Genomic DNA, 18027 nt, shown 5'->3' on the forward strand with positions numbered 1-18027 from the left:
GTTCTGGTATAATCTGAACCTCAGCAAGTTACAGTTGTGTAGGGAAAGCCCCATGAAAACAAAGCATCTGTATTATGAATGTTTTCCCCCAAATTTTCCTATGTTCAAGTAAAAAGAAAATAAATTTGAAATCATTGTTACAAAACATGCAACTTTCAGGTATACCTATGTTTCATCACAAACTAAGCTAATGTTTCAGACAGAATATTCCTTACGCAGAATGAATGCTCCCAACCACACCCCTATTCCCTTTCCTCCCCACTCTTTGGAACTGGGAAGTTTCATTTGCCTCCACTGTCTAACCTTATCATCCTTGATCCAAGTTTTTCCTCTCCGCATATCGTAAGTCTGCCTATTATCAAACCCTACAATTTTGCCTTGTGTGCTACTCCCTCTGTTTCAACTCCACTTCTGCCGAAATCCTCACCCATACCTTCTCTGTCCCCTTGATTAAGTCCCCTTCTCAAGACCAAGTTCTCTGGAATTCTCATTCAGCACATGGTAAAATATAATCTTCTGTATATAAGAATGACAACATAACCCTACTCCATTTCAGGATCGTTCAACCCTTTTTAAAACCCTCCTTGAATTTGCTCCTATAAAGTTCCTGCCCTTTGCCTCTCTCTGCTCACCTGACACTAGCCCTCAGCAATATTTACTCACTGGTCGTACAAAGTAGTTTTCTGCATTTTTTACCATGTGTTAAAAAAGTCTCCCTACAGAAGTCCATCACGTAAAAATCAACTGAAATCTTGCCTATTCCTCTTCAAGAACAGCAGTGGTCAAGATTAACTCAGAAGTGTTTCGGGGGCAATTTGTATAAAAAGCTGTACAAAACAAATTGTACAAAGAAGGTTTAAAGAAAAAGCTACACTGCCATCAAGGAATTAAGAATTTTGAAAGTAAGTTACCATGACCAAACTTTGGAAACACTATGACAAATAGATCAGGATTACTTAAACTTGTACTGTATTTACATTGCTGTACTGTAGCCATCATTATGGTTGAATTCCCACGATAACCCCATATTTCCACAGTAAATAGCATACAGAAGATAAGTCAGGCACTCCTATTTAAACACTCTCAATACAAGAGTAAAGGGACATTCAATGAACTAGACATGACTAGATAAGCAAGTTTTTGAGCGAGTATAATCTCTCTCATGTTCCTAAACCTTAACTTCTTCTTGTCACACACAAATCTGCACATTAGCCTTGACTCTTGTTCTAGTCTTTTCAGTTTGTCAAAAAACAAGTCAGAGCCAAGTCTCAACCACAAGAAGTTGTGCAAGGAATCATAAGACTGTCATTTGGCAGTAGAGGTTATTATACATGGTTGACACTGTGGATTTTCCTGCACTGGGATGGAAGGAGTACCAGTGCCCATAGGATATTGTTTTTAATACCACAGAAAAAGGATGATCTCACAGATAAGGCAGAACCCAGGAAATTCAGTCCTTTAGATCTATTTTTAGCTCTGACAAACTTCTTGCATGACTCTGGCCAAATCACAGTGTTCCCACATCTTAGTTGCCACAACAGCAAAGTACAGACATAAAATCTCTGTGGGGTGGGCTAGTTAAGTTGAATTAATCTGTGACCATAATACATTTTTGTGACAATTTCCTAGGGTATCCAGGACTGCAAGTCATCTTGTTACTCTCTTGCCACCAGTGAGAGGAAGATTTGCTTGTGTTTAACTGGGTGCCCGCTCCTTGACTTCACCAGTCTGTTAGCAACCCAAAAAATTTTCTCAGGCTATGCCAGCCCTTACTTTGCTTTGCAGCTTAACAGTAGGTATACCCCATCCCCTGAGCTCTGCTGAAAGTGTTCCTCTGTAGTACCCAGTCCTCATCACCTGGACACTCTCAGAAATTACCAACTAAGCTGTCCCCAAAGGATCAATATACACACCGCTTGACTGATACAACTCAGAATCAAGTTCTTTATAATATTAAAGAATTGAGATATAGGTATAGTTAAAACAATCGTAAGTTTATCATCCAAGATTAAGATTTAAGGGATAAGGATAATGAGTGGAAACAGAAATGGTTACACATAAAACAAAAGCAGGACACCCTTATTAGACTAGACTTAACTTAACCAGGGTAACCATTTGTCTAAAAGCAGTCTTATCTCACCCAAAGCTATCTTGCAGCATTTCTAACCAGAACAGGTTAAGATCCTGGTTTTCATGAATGTAACTGTTCTGCCCTATTAAGTGCCATACCGAGGGTCTCCAGCACCAAGGGGCCAAGCCTACATTTGCACTGCCCCCCCCCCCCAGGCCTCACTGTCCCCGTGCAGGGCAAGAAAGGTCCTGGCGCCACCCCCCCCCCAACTGTCCTGGGGAGGGGGGGACCTGTAGCTGCACGCAGGGGAAGGAGGAGGGGTGCACAAATGCAGGCTTGGCTCCGCCACCCCTTTCCTGCACTTACCCGCTGCACGGCACCCGACTCTCCCACTACAGCCCTGCAGTCCAGCACCAGCCAGCCGACCAGGGCTGGGCTGGCCCTTCACGATGCGTCTGTGGAGGGGGAGGTGCTGAGGTGCGCTCCTCGGAACTTCCTGCACCCTCACGAAGGCTGTCCCAGCGCTTACCCGCCACGCCAGCCCTGCAGCCTGGCGCCGACTCAGATGAGGTGACCTCTGTCCCCTCCTCTGTATGCCACTGCCTCAAGAACAGGGTGCTTTCCCTGTCCCCCAATTGTACTCCAATAAACCTTTAAAGTGTGCCCCCAGACAAAGCTCTATGCCCCCTGATGTTGCTCTATTTTTCTTAAATCTCACAATCCTCCATCTGCATTTAGCTCAGACTGGTGATTGTGAATAAGATACTACTTAATTTACATGTCAAAAGACAGATGGATAAACATCTCTGGTCTGGCAAGAAACCAGTTTTTCACTTCTCCTGTGATTCAAATAATAAGAGCATATTTTCAGTATATAGGCACAACTTTTAAAGTATCAGTATGTACATTTCACAACATATGTGACCGGCATGATCCTGAATTTCATTTGAGATCTTACGTGACAATCTTTATGGATAAATACAATGAAAATAATATGTTACATGGAGCGAGTTTGTCAGGCCTATGGGAGTTGCTGTTATAAAAAAAGCGATGTATTTGCCAGTTGGCATTGAGGGGTTTTTTAGGGTCACAGTTTTGAGATCTTCAGACAAAAGGCACAATATAAAAGAACAAAGATTCACTGTTTTATTACCAATTAACTTTTAAATGAGCAAATTCAAATTTTACCTGCAAACTCATTGAAATGATTGCCAATATCATAAGCCAGGTAGTTGTATCCAGAGTACTCATAGTCAATGAACTGCACATCACCTATGTGAGACACAAACATGAAAATGTAAGAGTCCATAACAAAACAATCCAATGCCCTAATTCAGTGCTCTCCCTAGACATTTACCAACATTTCAGTCTCTCTGTTTGTGCCCAGTTGCATGCATTCTTGAGAAATTCCAGGGTAAGGCTGTGAATTTTATGGTATGAGCTTCCCTTGATAGAAGATATGTAGTCTGATCAACAGCTTACTTCAGTATTTTACTAGGCAATTTAGGGAGTTTAGAATCAAAATGGCTATTTCAGGTTTCAATTTCTACCACATGAGGGCATCAGTTACCTCAGAAACTCAAGATTGTCCTAATGAGAAACAATATAAAAAGACTCCTTTAGTTCTAACAGTAGCTAAAAATAAAGATTACTTGTCCATCTTTTTAACTAGCAGAATTATAGATACTAGTAATCCAAACTACCATTCTTGACAAGCAAATAGTGCAATCTGACTACAGAATATACGTTGTAGCACACGCCCCATCATTTTTTGCACGTTTCCCCAATTATTCAACCATCTTCTGGTTTTCATGATAGTTTTATAAATTTAATGTTATTTCAAGCAATGGCATACTATGTTTGAATGCCCCACTCACACAAAGTGCCTGCAGATATTAAGTAACAGACGCTTTAGAGCATAGAGTAAGCATGGACAAGTAGTGCTACTCCAAATGCTTCCTTATTACTTAATGGCTTTTTACTTCAAGTTTATCTGGCCACCTGGGAGGACAGTTGCAGGAAGTGCATCACATCCATATTGCATGGCCTCTGAGTCTCCTCTGGCAGGTCCATTCCACAGTAATAGTCCAAGAGACATCTGGAAGTATAAGCTAGATTGGATTGCTATTGCTCTTGGAGTCTCAACAAAATACACTATCAACTACTATAACTGACTAAATGGAAGTGGTATATATTTCAGACTACTCAATCAGTAACCATCTCAAACACGTTAATATTTCAATTTTGTATTTCCCCATACTGAGCTTTACTAAACTATTAATGATCATTCAACTAAACTCTATTCCTGAAATGTTGCAACTAGAAGTTGAAACCTTGAGCAAATTTAACACTCAAAATATTTTTTCTAATTTAAGATAAGTTTGATAATCTTTTAAGAGAGATGGGGAAATATTTTAGCCCAACTACAGTACAGACGTTACTTCATTAAAAGACTGGAGGAGTTTAAAATTGGACATTAAGGACAAGTTAAAATGTGTTATAAGTGTCCATGAGCGTGCATATCCAGAGTTCGCGTCTGCACAGACAGAATGCTTTGGTAATTTTTTCCCCCCAGAAACAGCATGCAGCAGCAGGTATTTAAGATTTCAATCAGTGACACATTGCCACCCATGGCTCCTATTTATTTATTCAAATGTATAAAATGTGTCAATAAGGACCCATCCTATGGTCTAGACACCCATCCCATAAAATTGACAGACATAACAATATAAGAAGATTACTCAAATATTTACCAAACCTCCAACCCTCACCTCTTGCTTCCCTCCACAGAGAGAGAGGGGAGGGAGAAGTGGGCTTTGTAACCTGCTTGAAGGGTTAACAAATATGCTCTCTGCCAGACCAATGCAGGGAAGTGAGCTGCAAAGCAGAGGACCCCTCACAGAGAATATAAAGCCAGCAGTACATAAGAGGTTCTCATGACTTAAAAGTTGTTAAAAGTATTGAAAGCACTTGAAATGGATTTTACAAGAGTTGCAGTCCAAGATCTCATAGCAAAGTCACAGCTTAATTGGAGATACCCGATTGGCAAGTCCATGAAACAGATAACATGTTTCTTGCTGATTCCTTAACATTGCTGTAGATTTAAGCACGTAACACTTAAGCTCATCTGTTAAATATACACCAATAAAAAATGCACAGCCCAACCCTGGTTGATATTTGTTTTGTCACACAATTGAACTAGTCAGTACAAAATCCAATCATTTAAAAAGTCTCCTGTATTCAGGATATTGCATATAAAGTAGATAAAAATGGCAGGTAAAAAGCCTGCTTGCAAAATATCAACTTAAGACATACTTAAAATTTGAATTAAAAATACTTTTTTAATCTCAGACTGCAGTGCCATTATTTTTATTATAGCTAGGCTTTATATAAAAATGTTATTTCCAGTTATAGTTAACGGTATTATAAAATATGAAGCTAACAAGATACAGATGAGGCTGTTACCAGGCTCTGTGCTCTCCTATGGGGGAGGTGCACGTGAACAATTGATGCGATAAACCTCCAGTCAGTGCGTTTAAGTAGCACGGTGCACGCCGCCACATGGCAGCAACAATGGCATACCTAATCTGTAGCAGATGAAGAAAATTTGGCACACTCACATTTGAAATGACACAAAACTTTAAAAAGAAAGTTCTGCATTTACTGCTCTCCTTTTTCAGACCCATTCTACAGTGGAACTCAACCTTAAATTTAATTTTTGCAACAAATCAAGGTTAAAGATGCACAGTTCCCTTCAATTCTCTGTGTCAAGACAATATGGACTGACAGGGTCAATTCATTAATTTTCATTATACCATTTTGCTATAAAATAAGCTGATAAAAGAGAAAGTGAATTGACTTGTCTGATGTTATCACTGTACTCTTTAGCTTAATTTATGTTAAAAATTATAGGTATACATTCTAAGAATTGGTAAGGAAGAATTCATTCAGAAAAGCAACTAGTTCCAAGTATGCTGAACTCTGAGCTACTAGCAGTTTACTAGTCTTTTAAATTGGGATTTTAAAAATATCTATGTCTGCTCCGACTGACTTCACTAGGAACAGCTAGGCCACTGTGGAGTACTACTAAAAAACTTCTCCCTAAAATAGAAATCCAATACATGATGTTCACTTGTGAGCTGTGCAACTTCACTGGAGCGTTATATCGTAACTCTGTACGATTGTCCACTGTAGAGTTCATCTGGACAGAAGATATTTCAAATTGAAGCACACGGTATTTAAGCTCTCAAACTTTCCAACACTTTATAACTGAAAGGCAATTATATGTATTGTATCAAAGCTTTAATGCTGAAGGCTACATACTATTTCACTAGTCTCATAAAAATTAACATAAGATCTGCAATGAGCATGTCATTTTATGCTTGGTGCATTTGATAATTGTGTTTATTAACTAAAATCAGAGGCTGGGTGATCCATAGGACACTTGCTGACTGTCTGCTCCCTGAAGACTGTCAAGAAATAATTACTTTTTTTGTTTCTAGCAGCTCTTTACTGCACTAATGATAGTTTAACAAACTTTAATACTACCCTGACATAAGCCACTGCTATACGAACATTGTGTAATCATGAACAGGAGAGGAGATGACTCATGCGATAGTAAATATCAATGGAAGTCCCCTGCAAGATAATCTCTTTATTAAGAATGAGCTATACTATGAAAAGTAGTGAGAAAGCTGAACTAAACCGAACTTAAATGTAGCAGGATATATCATCTTACTGTGGTGAGAGTGTCTCTACAAAACCCAGACCACAGAATAGATATCTTTGGATTATACACTAAAATACGTTCACCAAAATTTAACAAAAAACAAACACTAAAATTAAGCACCTACTTACAGTGACCTGATTTCCAAAAGTGCTGAGAAACAACGCTCAATGGAATCTGTTCAGTATTCTGCACTTTCCAAAAGTCAGGCCACTGATGTAGATACCTAATTTTAAACTATTTTAAAAAGTATTTGCCACAATTAAGAAAGGGGAGAGGAACAGAAGATATTCTAGAAGTGCTGAAAAGAAACTGAGATGCAGACAAGCATAATTAATTAGGTCTCTAAGCATACTAGGAGAGTCCAGAAGACTTTAGTAACTCCCGCTCAAGTTTAAAAAAAAAAAAAGAAAAAGAAAAAGCCAAGAGCACCAGAATAAGAGGGCTATAAATAAATGAATTCCAACTGTCAGTTACTTAAATCTAAAACCCATAGTTCTCTCATCAAGATATATTCAAGGGCAAGAAATGAAGTGAAACTGTGAGCTATTTCTTTCAGAGAACAAATCTTGTAGGCAATTATAAATCTGTTATGTAAGGTAACACTACTGAAAATTTTCATATCCGGCGAGATTAAAGCAGATATTAACAAAGCAGCAAGGGCCACAGCGTGAACAAATTGAATTCATCATCAAATGAGTGATGCACTCCTTTTAACTATGCTAGAATTCAACATTTTATTTCAGTCTCTCTTAGGAAAAACCATGATGTTCAGGTTTAAGAATTGTTAAAGCCATCTGTGACAAAGAATGTTTTTTCTGTATGTATATACACTGTTAATCTTTTTTTAAATGTCTTGCAAGTTTTAAAACTCTATGTAAACTGGAAGTTAAGTATAATCTTTGAAAGGGTGGAATTAAAGAGTTGGGATAAACAATGGTGGGCCTATCTACCCTGAGAGCACTAGTGTAAATTGACCACAGGTGGCTTTTTAAACAGTATGTTGATTACACTTGGTCTAAGCATGATTAGACAACACACTGATGAAAGTGTTGCTAAAACCAAAGGTTAATTATGGGTTCTGTTTGTGCTGGTTTAGAACCAAGCCTCTGAGAAGCCAGATCAGTGCTGCCTGACTTGGTAAACTCTCCAGAAAAAAAAAGACAGATGAGGATGTAAGAAGCCAGACCAGGTTACAAGGTTTTTCTTCTCCTTTCCTCTTCCTCCTACTTTCAGATACAAGGATCACCATAGACATCTCCAAGGCATTTATCACTGCAGTCTCTCTTTAGAGAGCAAATCAAGGCGTGCTTGAAAGAACTGATAAGAATTCTGCTGCATAATCAGAACATTTAGCTAGTTTCCTAAATTTAGGATTAGTAACAACTCCAGAAAGTGAACTGCATCTTTAAGATTGTTCTTTGTGCTCTTATTAAAGCAGCTTCAAAGAAGAATTCATTACATACTGATGCTTAATTTTTAGAGTACTTTATTAAAATGATCTTTATTCGGCTGAACAGACTTGATATGGTTCATGTTTTTTGCAGTTAAAGTTAAAGCTGAGTTTCCACTTCAAAAATAAAGATGAAGTCCCTCTTTCTAAGACTGTACTATGTTACATGGGTTTATAAAGCTTTGCACTGTAAAAGCATACAGTACAAAATACACAGCTTTCACAATATACAAATACTCATTTTGCAGATGGAATTGAGGTTTGGTTACTATAAGAATAGTACCTGTTGTATCTCGGTATTGCAGAGTTCTTACAACAGCGTACATGATGTGCTGCAATATTCAAGCATGTAAGCTTTAATGGACACAGTCTAGCTATTTCATATACTTTCAAATCTTTTCCCATTCAGTTATATACAAACCAGCTTGAAGCCTAAGTGCTTTACATTGAGATTCCTCCCTCCTCCCCACCTTGCCCCCAAACACTAAACACTCACACACTGTTTATTGTAGGTTTGCTCATAAGTGATGCACTGCTGGCATTGTTTTTTTTTTCCTCCACTCTGTTTACAAAAAGAGAAGCATATAGCATTTGTTTTAAAAGTGGGAATGTTAAGCTTATCAACCATGACAGTGAACATTTAATTGAATTATTTTGTTTTTGTTTAAAGTACATTACACTAAAGCATGGTTCTATTATGAAAAGTGACTAAAAATAGCATCCTTTCTCAATGTCTAATCTGTGTATTCAGAATCAGATCTGTTGACTTTAGTGACAAAAATAAATTTTTACCCCCTTAACTTCCATTTGCACTGCAGAGTCAATGTATCTAAAAGAGTGAATTGAATTCCCTCCCCCTTTCAGAAACAACAGAATTGATTACTAACTTCTAATCAGCCATTGTGCAAACCCATTAAAATTAACAGAATTGCATAGGTATCCAAGAACATAAAGTGGAAGGTGATGGTGCTGCAAAGGTGTAGCTGATGGCTACTTTGGCCTGCAGAATATTTAGCACTAGTATTAATGTGCAAGAAGGAAAGACCTAACTCAGAAGAGAAGTCACATATATCTGGATTGCAACTAAAAGACCTCTTTACACTTGTACACTTTGAATGAGCATAGTTGATGTAGAAATTATGCACACAGCCAGTTTTCAAATCAGAACCAACTTTAATATTCCTTTTGTACCTAATTTTATGTAAGTTGTAAGCTAAGATGTCAGGCCTCAATTATTGTTCAATGTCTGATGGAGAACACCTTAACAAATGCTGCTCACATTCATTTAATGACTTCAAACAAATATATGTTTGCTTTAGTGGTAAGCTAATTGTCAAACAAGTACTAAATTACAAGATAATATTAAATTACTTAGACAAGTCTGAAATTAAATACTTCTGTTTAAAGAGAAGGTCTTCGCTATCTCAACTGTAAGCTTTCCTACAACTACCAACATGCTTCTACAAGAGTAACTTGTTACTTTCAGTTCAGCTCACAGACTTGTGGGGATTTAGGAGACTACAGTACTAGCCTCATAAAAGCATTTTTCTGCACCATAATATTCCTGATTTCAGTGTCCCAAATTTACTGCTGGTTCACGGTGTTTGCCTGGTGAATGTATCATGTAGTAACCGAACCTCAAACCACTAAACAACCAAACCTTAAAACGAATTAATGTTTTCTATGAAAACTTTTGATAGTTGCTAGTTCTCTGTCTTTGTTGTTTTTATTTTTAAATACAAGGATTCCTTTCGAGAGTTCAAATATTTACAACATCTGAAAATAATGAACAAAAATCTGATTTGCCATTTCCAAGATAAGCATACTGCCTCCCTCTGATTTAAAAAATATTTACAAAAATATCTTCAACATTAAGATGCCTATGTACCTCATATGCAGGATATAAACTGAGCCATTGAAAGTAGCATAAGTATCATTATGATACTTCACCTTGGGGAACTCCTCCTTGGCACCAATGTATCTGACAAATCAGAACAATACATTGATAATACAAAATAACCTGGAGACATTAGCTCCTAAGGTTGTAGAATAACTGACAACCTTTTCTAAATGTATAAGAAATGTATACTAAATTACAAAAGACAAAGACAATTTGATACTTTGAAATCTGTGATTACAGACTAAGAATTAACAAATTACAGTGAAAATAAGAACATCAAGATTTTTCTCCACATACTAAAAACATTTTAAAATTATGGTTATAGGTACTTAGACAGTTCATATATTTATACAAATACTACTACCATTACACTGAACTTTGATTTCAAGCAGTAAATTTACTTCACTTACTACTACCATTAGTAAAAAGTCATCAGTGATTTAATGAATTTGAATGATAATTCTATACCTACCCTAAGACAACTGCTACAGAATATAAATACAACACAGGTATGGAATGAAACACTACTTACTGCTGTGTTCAATACCTACCTTGTTTCTCGTTGTAGATAATATTCTTACACAACAGGTCATTGTGACAAAGCACTACTGGGGATCCTAGATTTGACAGTCTCTCCTTCATCCAGGCCATCTCCTCCTGAAGTATTTGAGGACTTGGAACATCACTTAAGAACCTTTTGGGGTTCAAAAAAAATTGAAAAGTTTCTCTCCTGAACATAGCGTTAATAATAAAGGAATTATACACAAATGTATATATTAATGCACTTGGTCAGTTATTTTCTGTATTCCCCTGTTATTTCAAAACACATAATTGAGTAAGACATCTTAGTCCAGATTTCTCTGCTCACGCTCGTATTGAGTTCATGGCAACATCAGATGCGAAGCAGGCAAGAATTACTACTATTTTTCCCAAAGGTGACTTTTTTAAGGACAAATTGGATCTCAGACATGACAGTATTGTAGTCCTCGTTGTGGGAGGAGAACACAAGATTAGTAATGCATATTCTCTTCAAAATGGAAAGGGCTGAGCAGATTTAGAGGAAGAATGTGACAAAAAAATAAAATAAAGAAATGCTTCTTCGTAGCATTTACAAAGAAATTGACGAGGGAGGGTTGTCTAAAAAGCACTCTGGTTCCGTTTTCCCCTCACCAGTTAAGGCATGTGACAAAAACAGACAATTAAATGAGTTATTAAAAAAGTAATCAAATATTTAATAAAACAACACTTACCGTTTATTTACTTCCTCATCTGTAAATTCTGTAGGTATGAGTGAGAAGTATTTCCCCATCTTGAGCCACAAGTTAGATTTGGGGATCCATCCATTGTGTGCATGAATAGCATGGATTTTAGCAAGCTGCCTGGCTATGAGTCTGTAAGATACAAAGTTTAAACTGTAACACTACATTCTTACTTTTGAGCTGGTTACAAGCAGATTGACAAAAAGCCTTTGCCAGTTAATTGTTGCTTTCTTGACATTTAAATTTTTTTTTGTATTTGTCTTATCGGTGACTTTTTACCTGATCTTTAAAATTTCATCAGGGAATATACAGGGTCAAACGATTTCCTTCAGAAAGTTTGTTTCCCCAATATATATATGCTTTATAATTTAGGAGAACAAGAGAGTGGGAGGCAGGGGGGATGGCTAGAAAGAGCTAAGCACTGGCACACAGAGCTCATGAGCACTTCCTTACTCCTAAAATGGCACCCTTTGGCCTGCTAGGTTAGGAGGGAGCAGACTACCTACAAGACCCAAGTCCAGTCCTTCCAAACCGGATGGGAAACAGAGCTATCATGGCCACATGGAGGGAGTACACTAAGTTGTTGCAGACAGAGAGCATTTGGATACTAAAATAACTTACTGGATAGACATCTCCATGAGTTCTTATGTGATGATTACCAAGAGCATGCTCCACACTGACTGATTTCCTGTGCGTAGGACATTAGTTTCCCAAATTGCATTCTAGAGTTTTAATATTTGTTGAAGATGTTTACCTGAATATATCTGGGTTGCAGACATGCTCTGGATCCAATGCTTCTCCCTGCATGAACTCGTAGCACAGACCGTTACTGAAAGTACAGTAGAGTTGCGGCGCACAGCCATGGGCCTGCAACACCCGGAAACTTTTCACTTCTTCATCTCGATCTACTAACAGCTCGGTCTTGTTTCCATAGATTCTAACTAAAACCACATCATCCATTGAGTCGCCCACATAGCAACCAATAAGCTTATTGGTGATTCCATCTGTGAACAGCTGCAATGTAAAAATAATACATAAGCTAATCAACAGTTCTATACTTGCCCATTTGTACATGCTGGAGAAAAATGGGAAGTTTTTCCCCTTAATGGATCATTCTTAATCCCTGTGGATTTTCTAGTCAATGATTTGATTCAGGCTCAACAGAAACAATTAAATTATAACCAAGACATTTGCTAGTCTGTACATTTTAATCAATTTTTAAAAAACACAGATGTGGAAAATGTGGAAAGATGCACATTTCTTTTTAAAAGGGCATTTCAAGGTATTTTCTGAGTAACAAGCAACAGGGAGAGAGACACTATCATCAATGCTACATACATCAAAGTAGGTTTTCAGATAAGCAACTGCTCTGAGATCTGTTCAGCAAAACAAACTGCAACAAAACAGGATTTCAGCCATTTTACTGAGTTTTTCAAAACAAAAAGAAAGCTAGGCAGAGAACAGTAATTCCATTTTGAGGCGGATTTTAAGAATTCAGAATTTGGTTTGTTCCGTTTCAGGACAAAAAAACCTGCTATGTACATCTAAAAGTAACCACGGTTACTCTAAGGTGTTGTCCATATATATTCCACTGTTGGTGTGCATGTGTCTCAGTTCAGATTGTTTTGGTCAGTAGTGTCTGTGCTGGGGCTGCACTTGCCCCTTGAGCATCTCAAGCTTCCCACCTGAGGGTGGTCCCAACCAATGCAGAATACAGGTGTTTTAGGATTCTCTAACGACAGGGGAGAAAGGCAAGTCACAGAATACATACGGACAACCATTTATTCAAGTGCTTGTCCACCTTATCGTTCACTGCTGTTAACTCAAGCAGCAACCTAGATCCTAAGTGGTCAGTGCTAGAAGTCTACCTGAACAAGGACTGTAAGACAGCCATACAAGAGTGAGCATCAGATTTCGATGCTGCTACTGTGGAGTGATGTTGGATGAAGGTATACACTGAATCCCAAGTACCTGTCCTACATCTCCAGTATTGGAAGACCTAACAAATAACTTCAGAAGCTGCTTGAGTTCTTGTGGAATGCACTGTAACCATCAATGGAGGGTCTTTGTTGGCTATTTTATAGCCATATTTAAAGCAGAGAGAAATCTAATAAAGTATCTGTGCTAATATAGCCTGACCGTTCATCCTATCTAGAACATCAAAAATGGCTCAGGTCCTGTTAAAGTAGAAGGCTAGTGCCCAAAGTACATGGAAAATGTGATGCTTAACTCCCCTTTGCTGAAATGTGACTTGGGAAAGAAAACAGGCAGATTATTACCTGAATGCAATTGAAGTCAGGGACTTCATTTGGCAAGAACTTGGCTGAGATATCAAGGTCACCCTGTCTTTACGAAATACCGTGCATGGAGTACTTGCATCTTCCTCCCTCTCCTAGCAGATATTATTGCTACAAAAAAACTGTTCTGATCAATGGATGGAATAGAGAATATACAGGAGGCTCAAAATGGGAGGCATGAGGATACCCAAGACATAGATGCAACCTCCACAGACATGGATACCAAATAATCCAAACTCAAGTTCTTTTGGGGTAAATGTGCGCTAACAACGGAGTGCGCATGGATAAGCACTTTAAGAACCACCAAAAATTTCAAAATTCTCCATAAAAAGGAATTACAGTTTTCTGTCTTGGTCTACTGGGAACCCCCGTGTCAGAGCAGTCTACGTGGCAAGCTGCGCTGGCTCAGAAATAGCCTACCAAACAGGAGCTGTGTGGGCAAACTGGCTGGAAACCAGGCAGCCAGATTTCCAGTGGAATTTCATCAAAATCAACATGGTCACATGGAATGCTTCATCTGACCAGTCAGCAAATTCTAACAAGATCTTTTGTTGAAATTTTTAATTACTAGCTCTAGTAAGACAGACTTGCTTCATCAGTTCCAACTTCTCTGTGAAACTTAAGAACTGTGTTTGAAATGTAAAACTTTTAAATTCTCAGCTGGCAGGCCTAGTTTTAGGTAAAAATCAGCATAACAAATGGAGAAGTGATTGAAAACAGGGTGTTACCATAAATACAAAATAACTTAGTGCAAGATTACTGAAATTTTAAACACACAAGAGAGGCAAGAACTTTGAAGTTATGGTCTCGCAGAAACCATAATTTGTATTTATAGAAAATTTTGTATGGCTATTTATGCCATTACATTTATGTAATGTTACCCTCCCCCCCAAAAAAAAATGTACCTTAGTTAAGTAGAAGGCTTTCATGCATTCTGAAAGTGAAAACACGTTTGTCTGAATTCTCCTATAGTGTTTGCAAACTACATATTCATTTGTACAATGGTGAACTAAGAACTTACAAGAAAACTGATTACTAAGCTATTTCATTTTCTAGGATGAGAAAAATGCAAAGAGTTAAGAACCAGCACAATTACACTAATCAAAACTAAGCCCAGGTCTACATTTGCCTGGTGATTCAGTGGCAGTCAACGGGAGTTAACTTCCCTTCTATGCACCATCTTCACTGCACTGCACCGCACCAACGGGAACCATGTTCCCCTCGACGCAGCGCTACGCCACTTGAGGGGTTGCTAACCAGCATTGACTTCTTCACTGACCACTCAATCGATCCAGATAGGTCGATCACTTTGTCGCCATCAGTACAGACATACCCTAAGAGTTTAGGATTTATTGGTTACAGCTGACATTCATTTTAAAAACAGTAATTTGACAGTGTTCCCCTTACAGTTTTTCATTTTAAAAACACCCACACCTTTTAGTTCTGACACCCATATTGGCTCCCACATTCAGATAGAGGATCATACTGCTTTCCTGCACACCTGTAGTGCTTCACATGTGCATGTTGTTATGTATACTTGGAGCTCTGCCAAGCATGAAAGTTTCAGCCCCATGGGTAATTTTCTCAAGATGTTCCAAGTACTTGGAGAAATAATGGTTTAAAATGCAAAGTGCCCTCTCAAATGTCAATACAGTATCACCAGAACGCTACAATAAAGTGTTAGCAGAATGGCCAAAATGCAAGACTTCACAGCTTTCAAAATGAACAGTTTTACTTAATTCTGTGCATGATTTCAGAATAACTGAAGGCAGAACTACCTCTTATATGTTTTAGCAATATGCCTTAGAGGCTAGATCCCTGTATAAATTTTTAATAGGAAGGGCAAATCTAAATTTTCCAACAACAAAGGTCTTCCCTCCCCCTCTCAAATCTAAACTTAAAAAAAAAAAAAGTTTGCAACCATCTGTCTAGAAGAATTGGGAATTTTGACCCAGATTTTTAAAGGTACTTAGAAGTTGCTCTGTTCAGCACTGCAATGCAACATAGGAGACTGTCTCGTTTTTAAAAGTGACTAAGGTGCCTAAGTAAGTCAGGCACTGCAATGGTCAGTGTTGCAATGTCTGGATTCCTATAAAGTCTGGACCTTTTAAAATTAAAAAAAAGCAGGGAAAGATATGTTGTCTCTAAAGTTAGAGATAGTCCCTGACCTGGAAAACAGAACAACCTACATTCAAAACACAACAGAAGGGTCATAAATTGACAAAAAGGAGGAAAAGAAAGAGGAAGGACGGTTGTTACAATAATGAGATTGCATGAGTTACACTAAGGCATATATATCTCGATGATTCATTGTTTGTTTATTTTTTAATTCCCTTCTTACAAGTGATACTACATAAACAACCCTAGATTAGTTTGCGGTTTCACAACAAAAATATTTAAAAATGCAGCCTATTTAGTTTCTTACAATTAAGATGACGTCTTATTACTGTAGACATATTGTAACTACAAAATTACATGGCAGCACTTTTGAATAATGGGCAGCATCATAGACAGTACTGGAGGATGCTCTAAAGATGTGGATGCTTGTATAACAGTAGCAACTGCCATGTTTCAGCAGCTTCTGTGGGGATGCTGTGACAGCAAGCTTATTACAAAGGTACAGATCTATAGATCCACAGTAAAACAAATGCTTTTGTACAAAAGTGAAATCTGAGTGCTGGGGAAGGCTGAAGAATACTGGATTGACCTTTTTGATTTCTCACCATCTTCCTTCGCTGCTCCAAGTGACATGACAGGACAAGATCAGAAATTGGGATAATCAAAGCCAAACCTAGCAATTGCCTCTTTTAGTATTAGTTTAGTTTTGGCAGCTTTCTTGATATGGACATATTAGAATCGAAGATCAACAAATTTGGAAGGGTTTACACCAAGGAATACCACTACACAAACAGCAATAATGTGGGCACCAAAAGCCATGGTGGAACAATAAGATTGCCAATGATGGACAAACTGAAAATATCCAGATAGACCACGTTAAGGACCTAGCCAAAGATCGATCCAGGAGGCACTCAATCTGCAAGGAGGCCACGTCCCTTTGGGATCTGCCACGATGTGGATGACTTTTGAATAGTCTTTCTTCCTTCTATCCCTCCTCTTCTCCCTGCCCCTCGCAAATCCAATAGCATAAATCTGAGTTGTAGTTAACTACAAGTAGGACTCCAATGATTTAGTGGCAGTCTCTTCAGGATGAGCAGATATGTATGATTTTCATCTTGGGCTTCCAATCTCAACAGACAAGACTGCAAAAGGAAGAATTATCCAATTTTACAGATGACGAGTAGATAAAGATATCTGAAACACTTACTGAAGGCTACACCAGGGAGCTGTGAATACAACCCAGATCTCCAAACCCCAGTCCACTCCTTCGCCACAAAACTATTATTCCATTCCATCAACTAGCTTGCTTACCACCACATTTAAGAATCAAATCCAGATTTTTAAATCCAGTGTGACATACAGCTGGGGGATTCTAAAGACATTTTTATTATGATACAAAACACAGTTCCTCTGGAAGGACATGTAAAACAACAGGCAGCCAACCAACCTGCCTTCCTTCACTGTGGACTCCCTCAAAGATCTTCAACTTAAACAGAACAAAAACCAAACAAACTCCACAAGTCCCTGAATGTAACTACTAATACTGTTTTGGAGGAGCTGTAGAATATTCCTAATTTTCAATAAGAAAGCAAATACATAGCACCATTCTTTAAAATATGAGACGAATGCTGAGAATGACTGATCAATACAGTATCCCTAGTAAAATAATAAAGCAAGAAAATCTCATTCTTTAAAAGATAACAGAACTTTGAGCAATAAGCATGAATTTAGGAAGAATACATCTTCACATACAAGTTCCCCTCTACCCCCCCCAAACAAATCAGAAATAAAAGAGGAAAGTTGTAGATGTGATATTTGGCTTTAAAGAACGCAATGCTCTGTTGTGACCACATCTGAAAAATGGGATTCAATTCTGAATTCTTCATTATTAAGGAGATAGATAAATTGAAGAGAGTTCTGAGAAGGGCAACAAAACTAAGAGGCATGGTGGAACTGCAATAAAGATATGATTTTATATATAGCAAGGCTAAATAATGTCCAAGACTGGACAGAACAGACAACAATTACTTGAAGGGGAAATTCAGAGGAAGAGAAGTTCCTTAAGGTTGTATAATTAAGAACAACAGGATGGAAACGAGGGATATTTGGGATGAACATCAGGAAACACTGTGGCAGTGAGGTATGTTAGATTATTGACATGGTTCTCACTTAGATGGCTTGAGATGTTTACAACCAGCCTAGA

At 37.9% G+C, this 18027-nt stretch overlaps 1 protein-coding gene across 2 annotated transcripts in view; it reads right to left on the minus strand.

Moving 5' to 3' along the window:
• ETNK1 (ethanolamine kinase 1) overlaps positions 1 to 18027 on the minus strand; it is a 52246-nt gene that overhangs the window by 12591 nt on the left and 21628 nt on the right. For both annotated transcript variants that reach the window (XM_067559208.1, XM_067559209.1), the window contains exons 2-5: positions 12164 to 12423; positions 11401 to 11541; positions 10702 to 10844; positions 3260 to 3343 (exon numbers count right to left, since the gene is read on the minus strand). In XM_067559208.1, coding sequence (XP_067415309.1) covers positions 3260 to 3343; positions 10702 to 10844; positions 11401 to 11541; positions 12164 to 12423 — 628 coding nt within the window. The remainder of the gene's footprint in view (positions 1 to 3259; positions 3344 to 10701; positions 10845 to 11400; positions 11542 to 12163; positions 12424 to 18027) is intronic.

The sequence above is a fragment of the Emydura macquarii genome, unplaced genomic scaffold (genome assembly GCF_026122565.2).
Source record: "Emydura macquarii macquarii isolate MOO-44397 ecotype Brisbane River unplaced genomic scaffold, CSIRO-AGI_Emac_v2 contig_2205, whole genome shotgun sequence".
Classification (NCBI taxonomy): domain Eukaryota; kingdom Metazoa; phylum Chordata; order Testudines; family Chelidae; genus Emydura; species Emydura macquarii.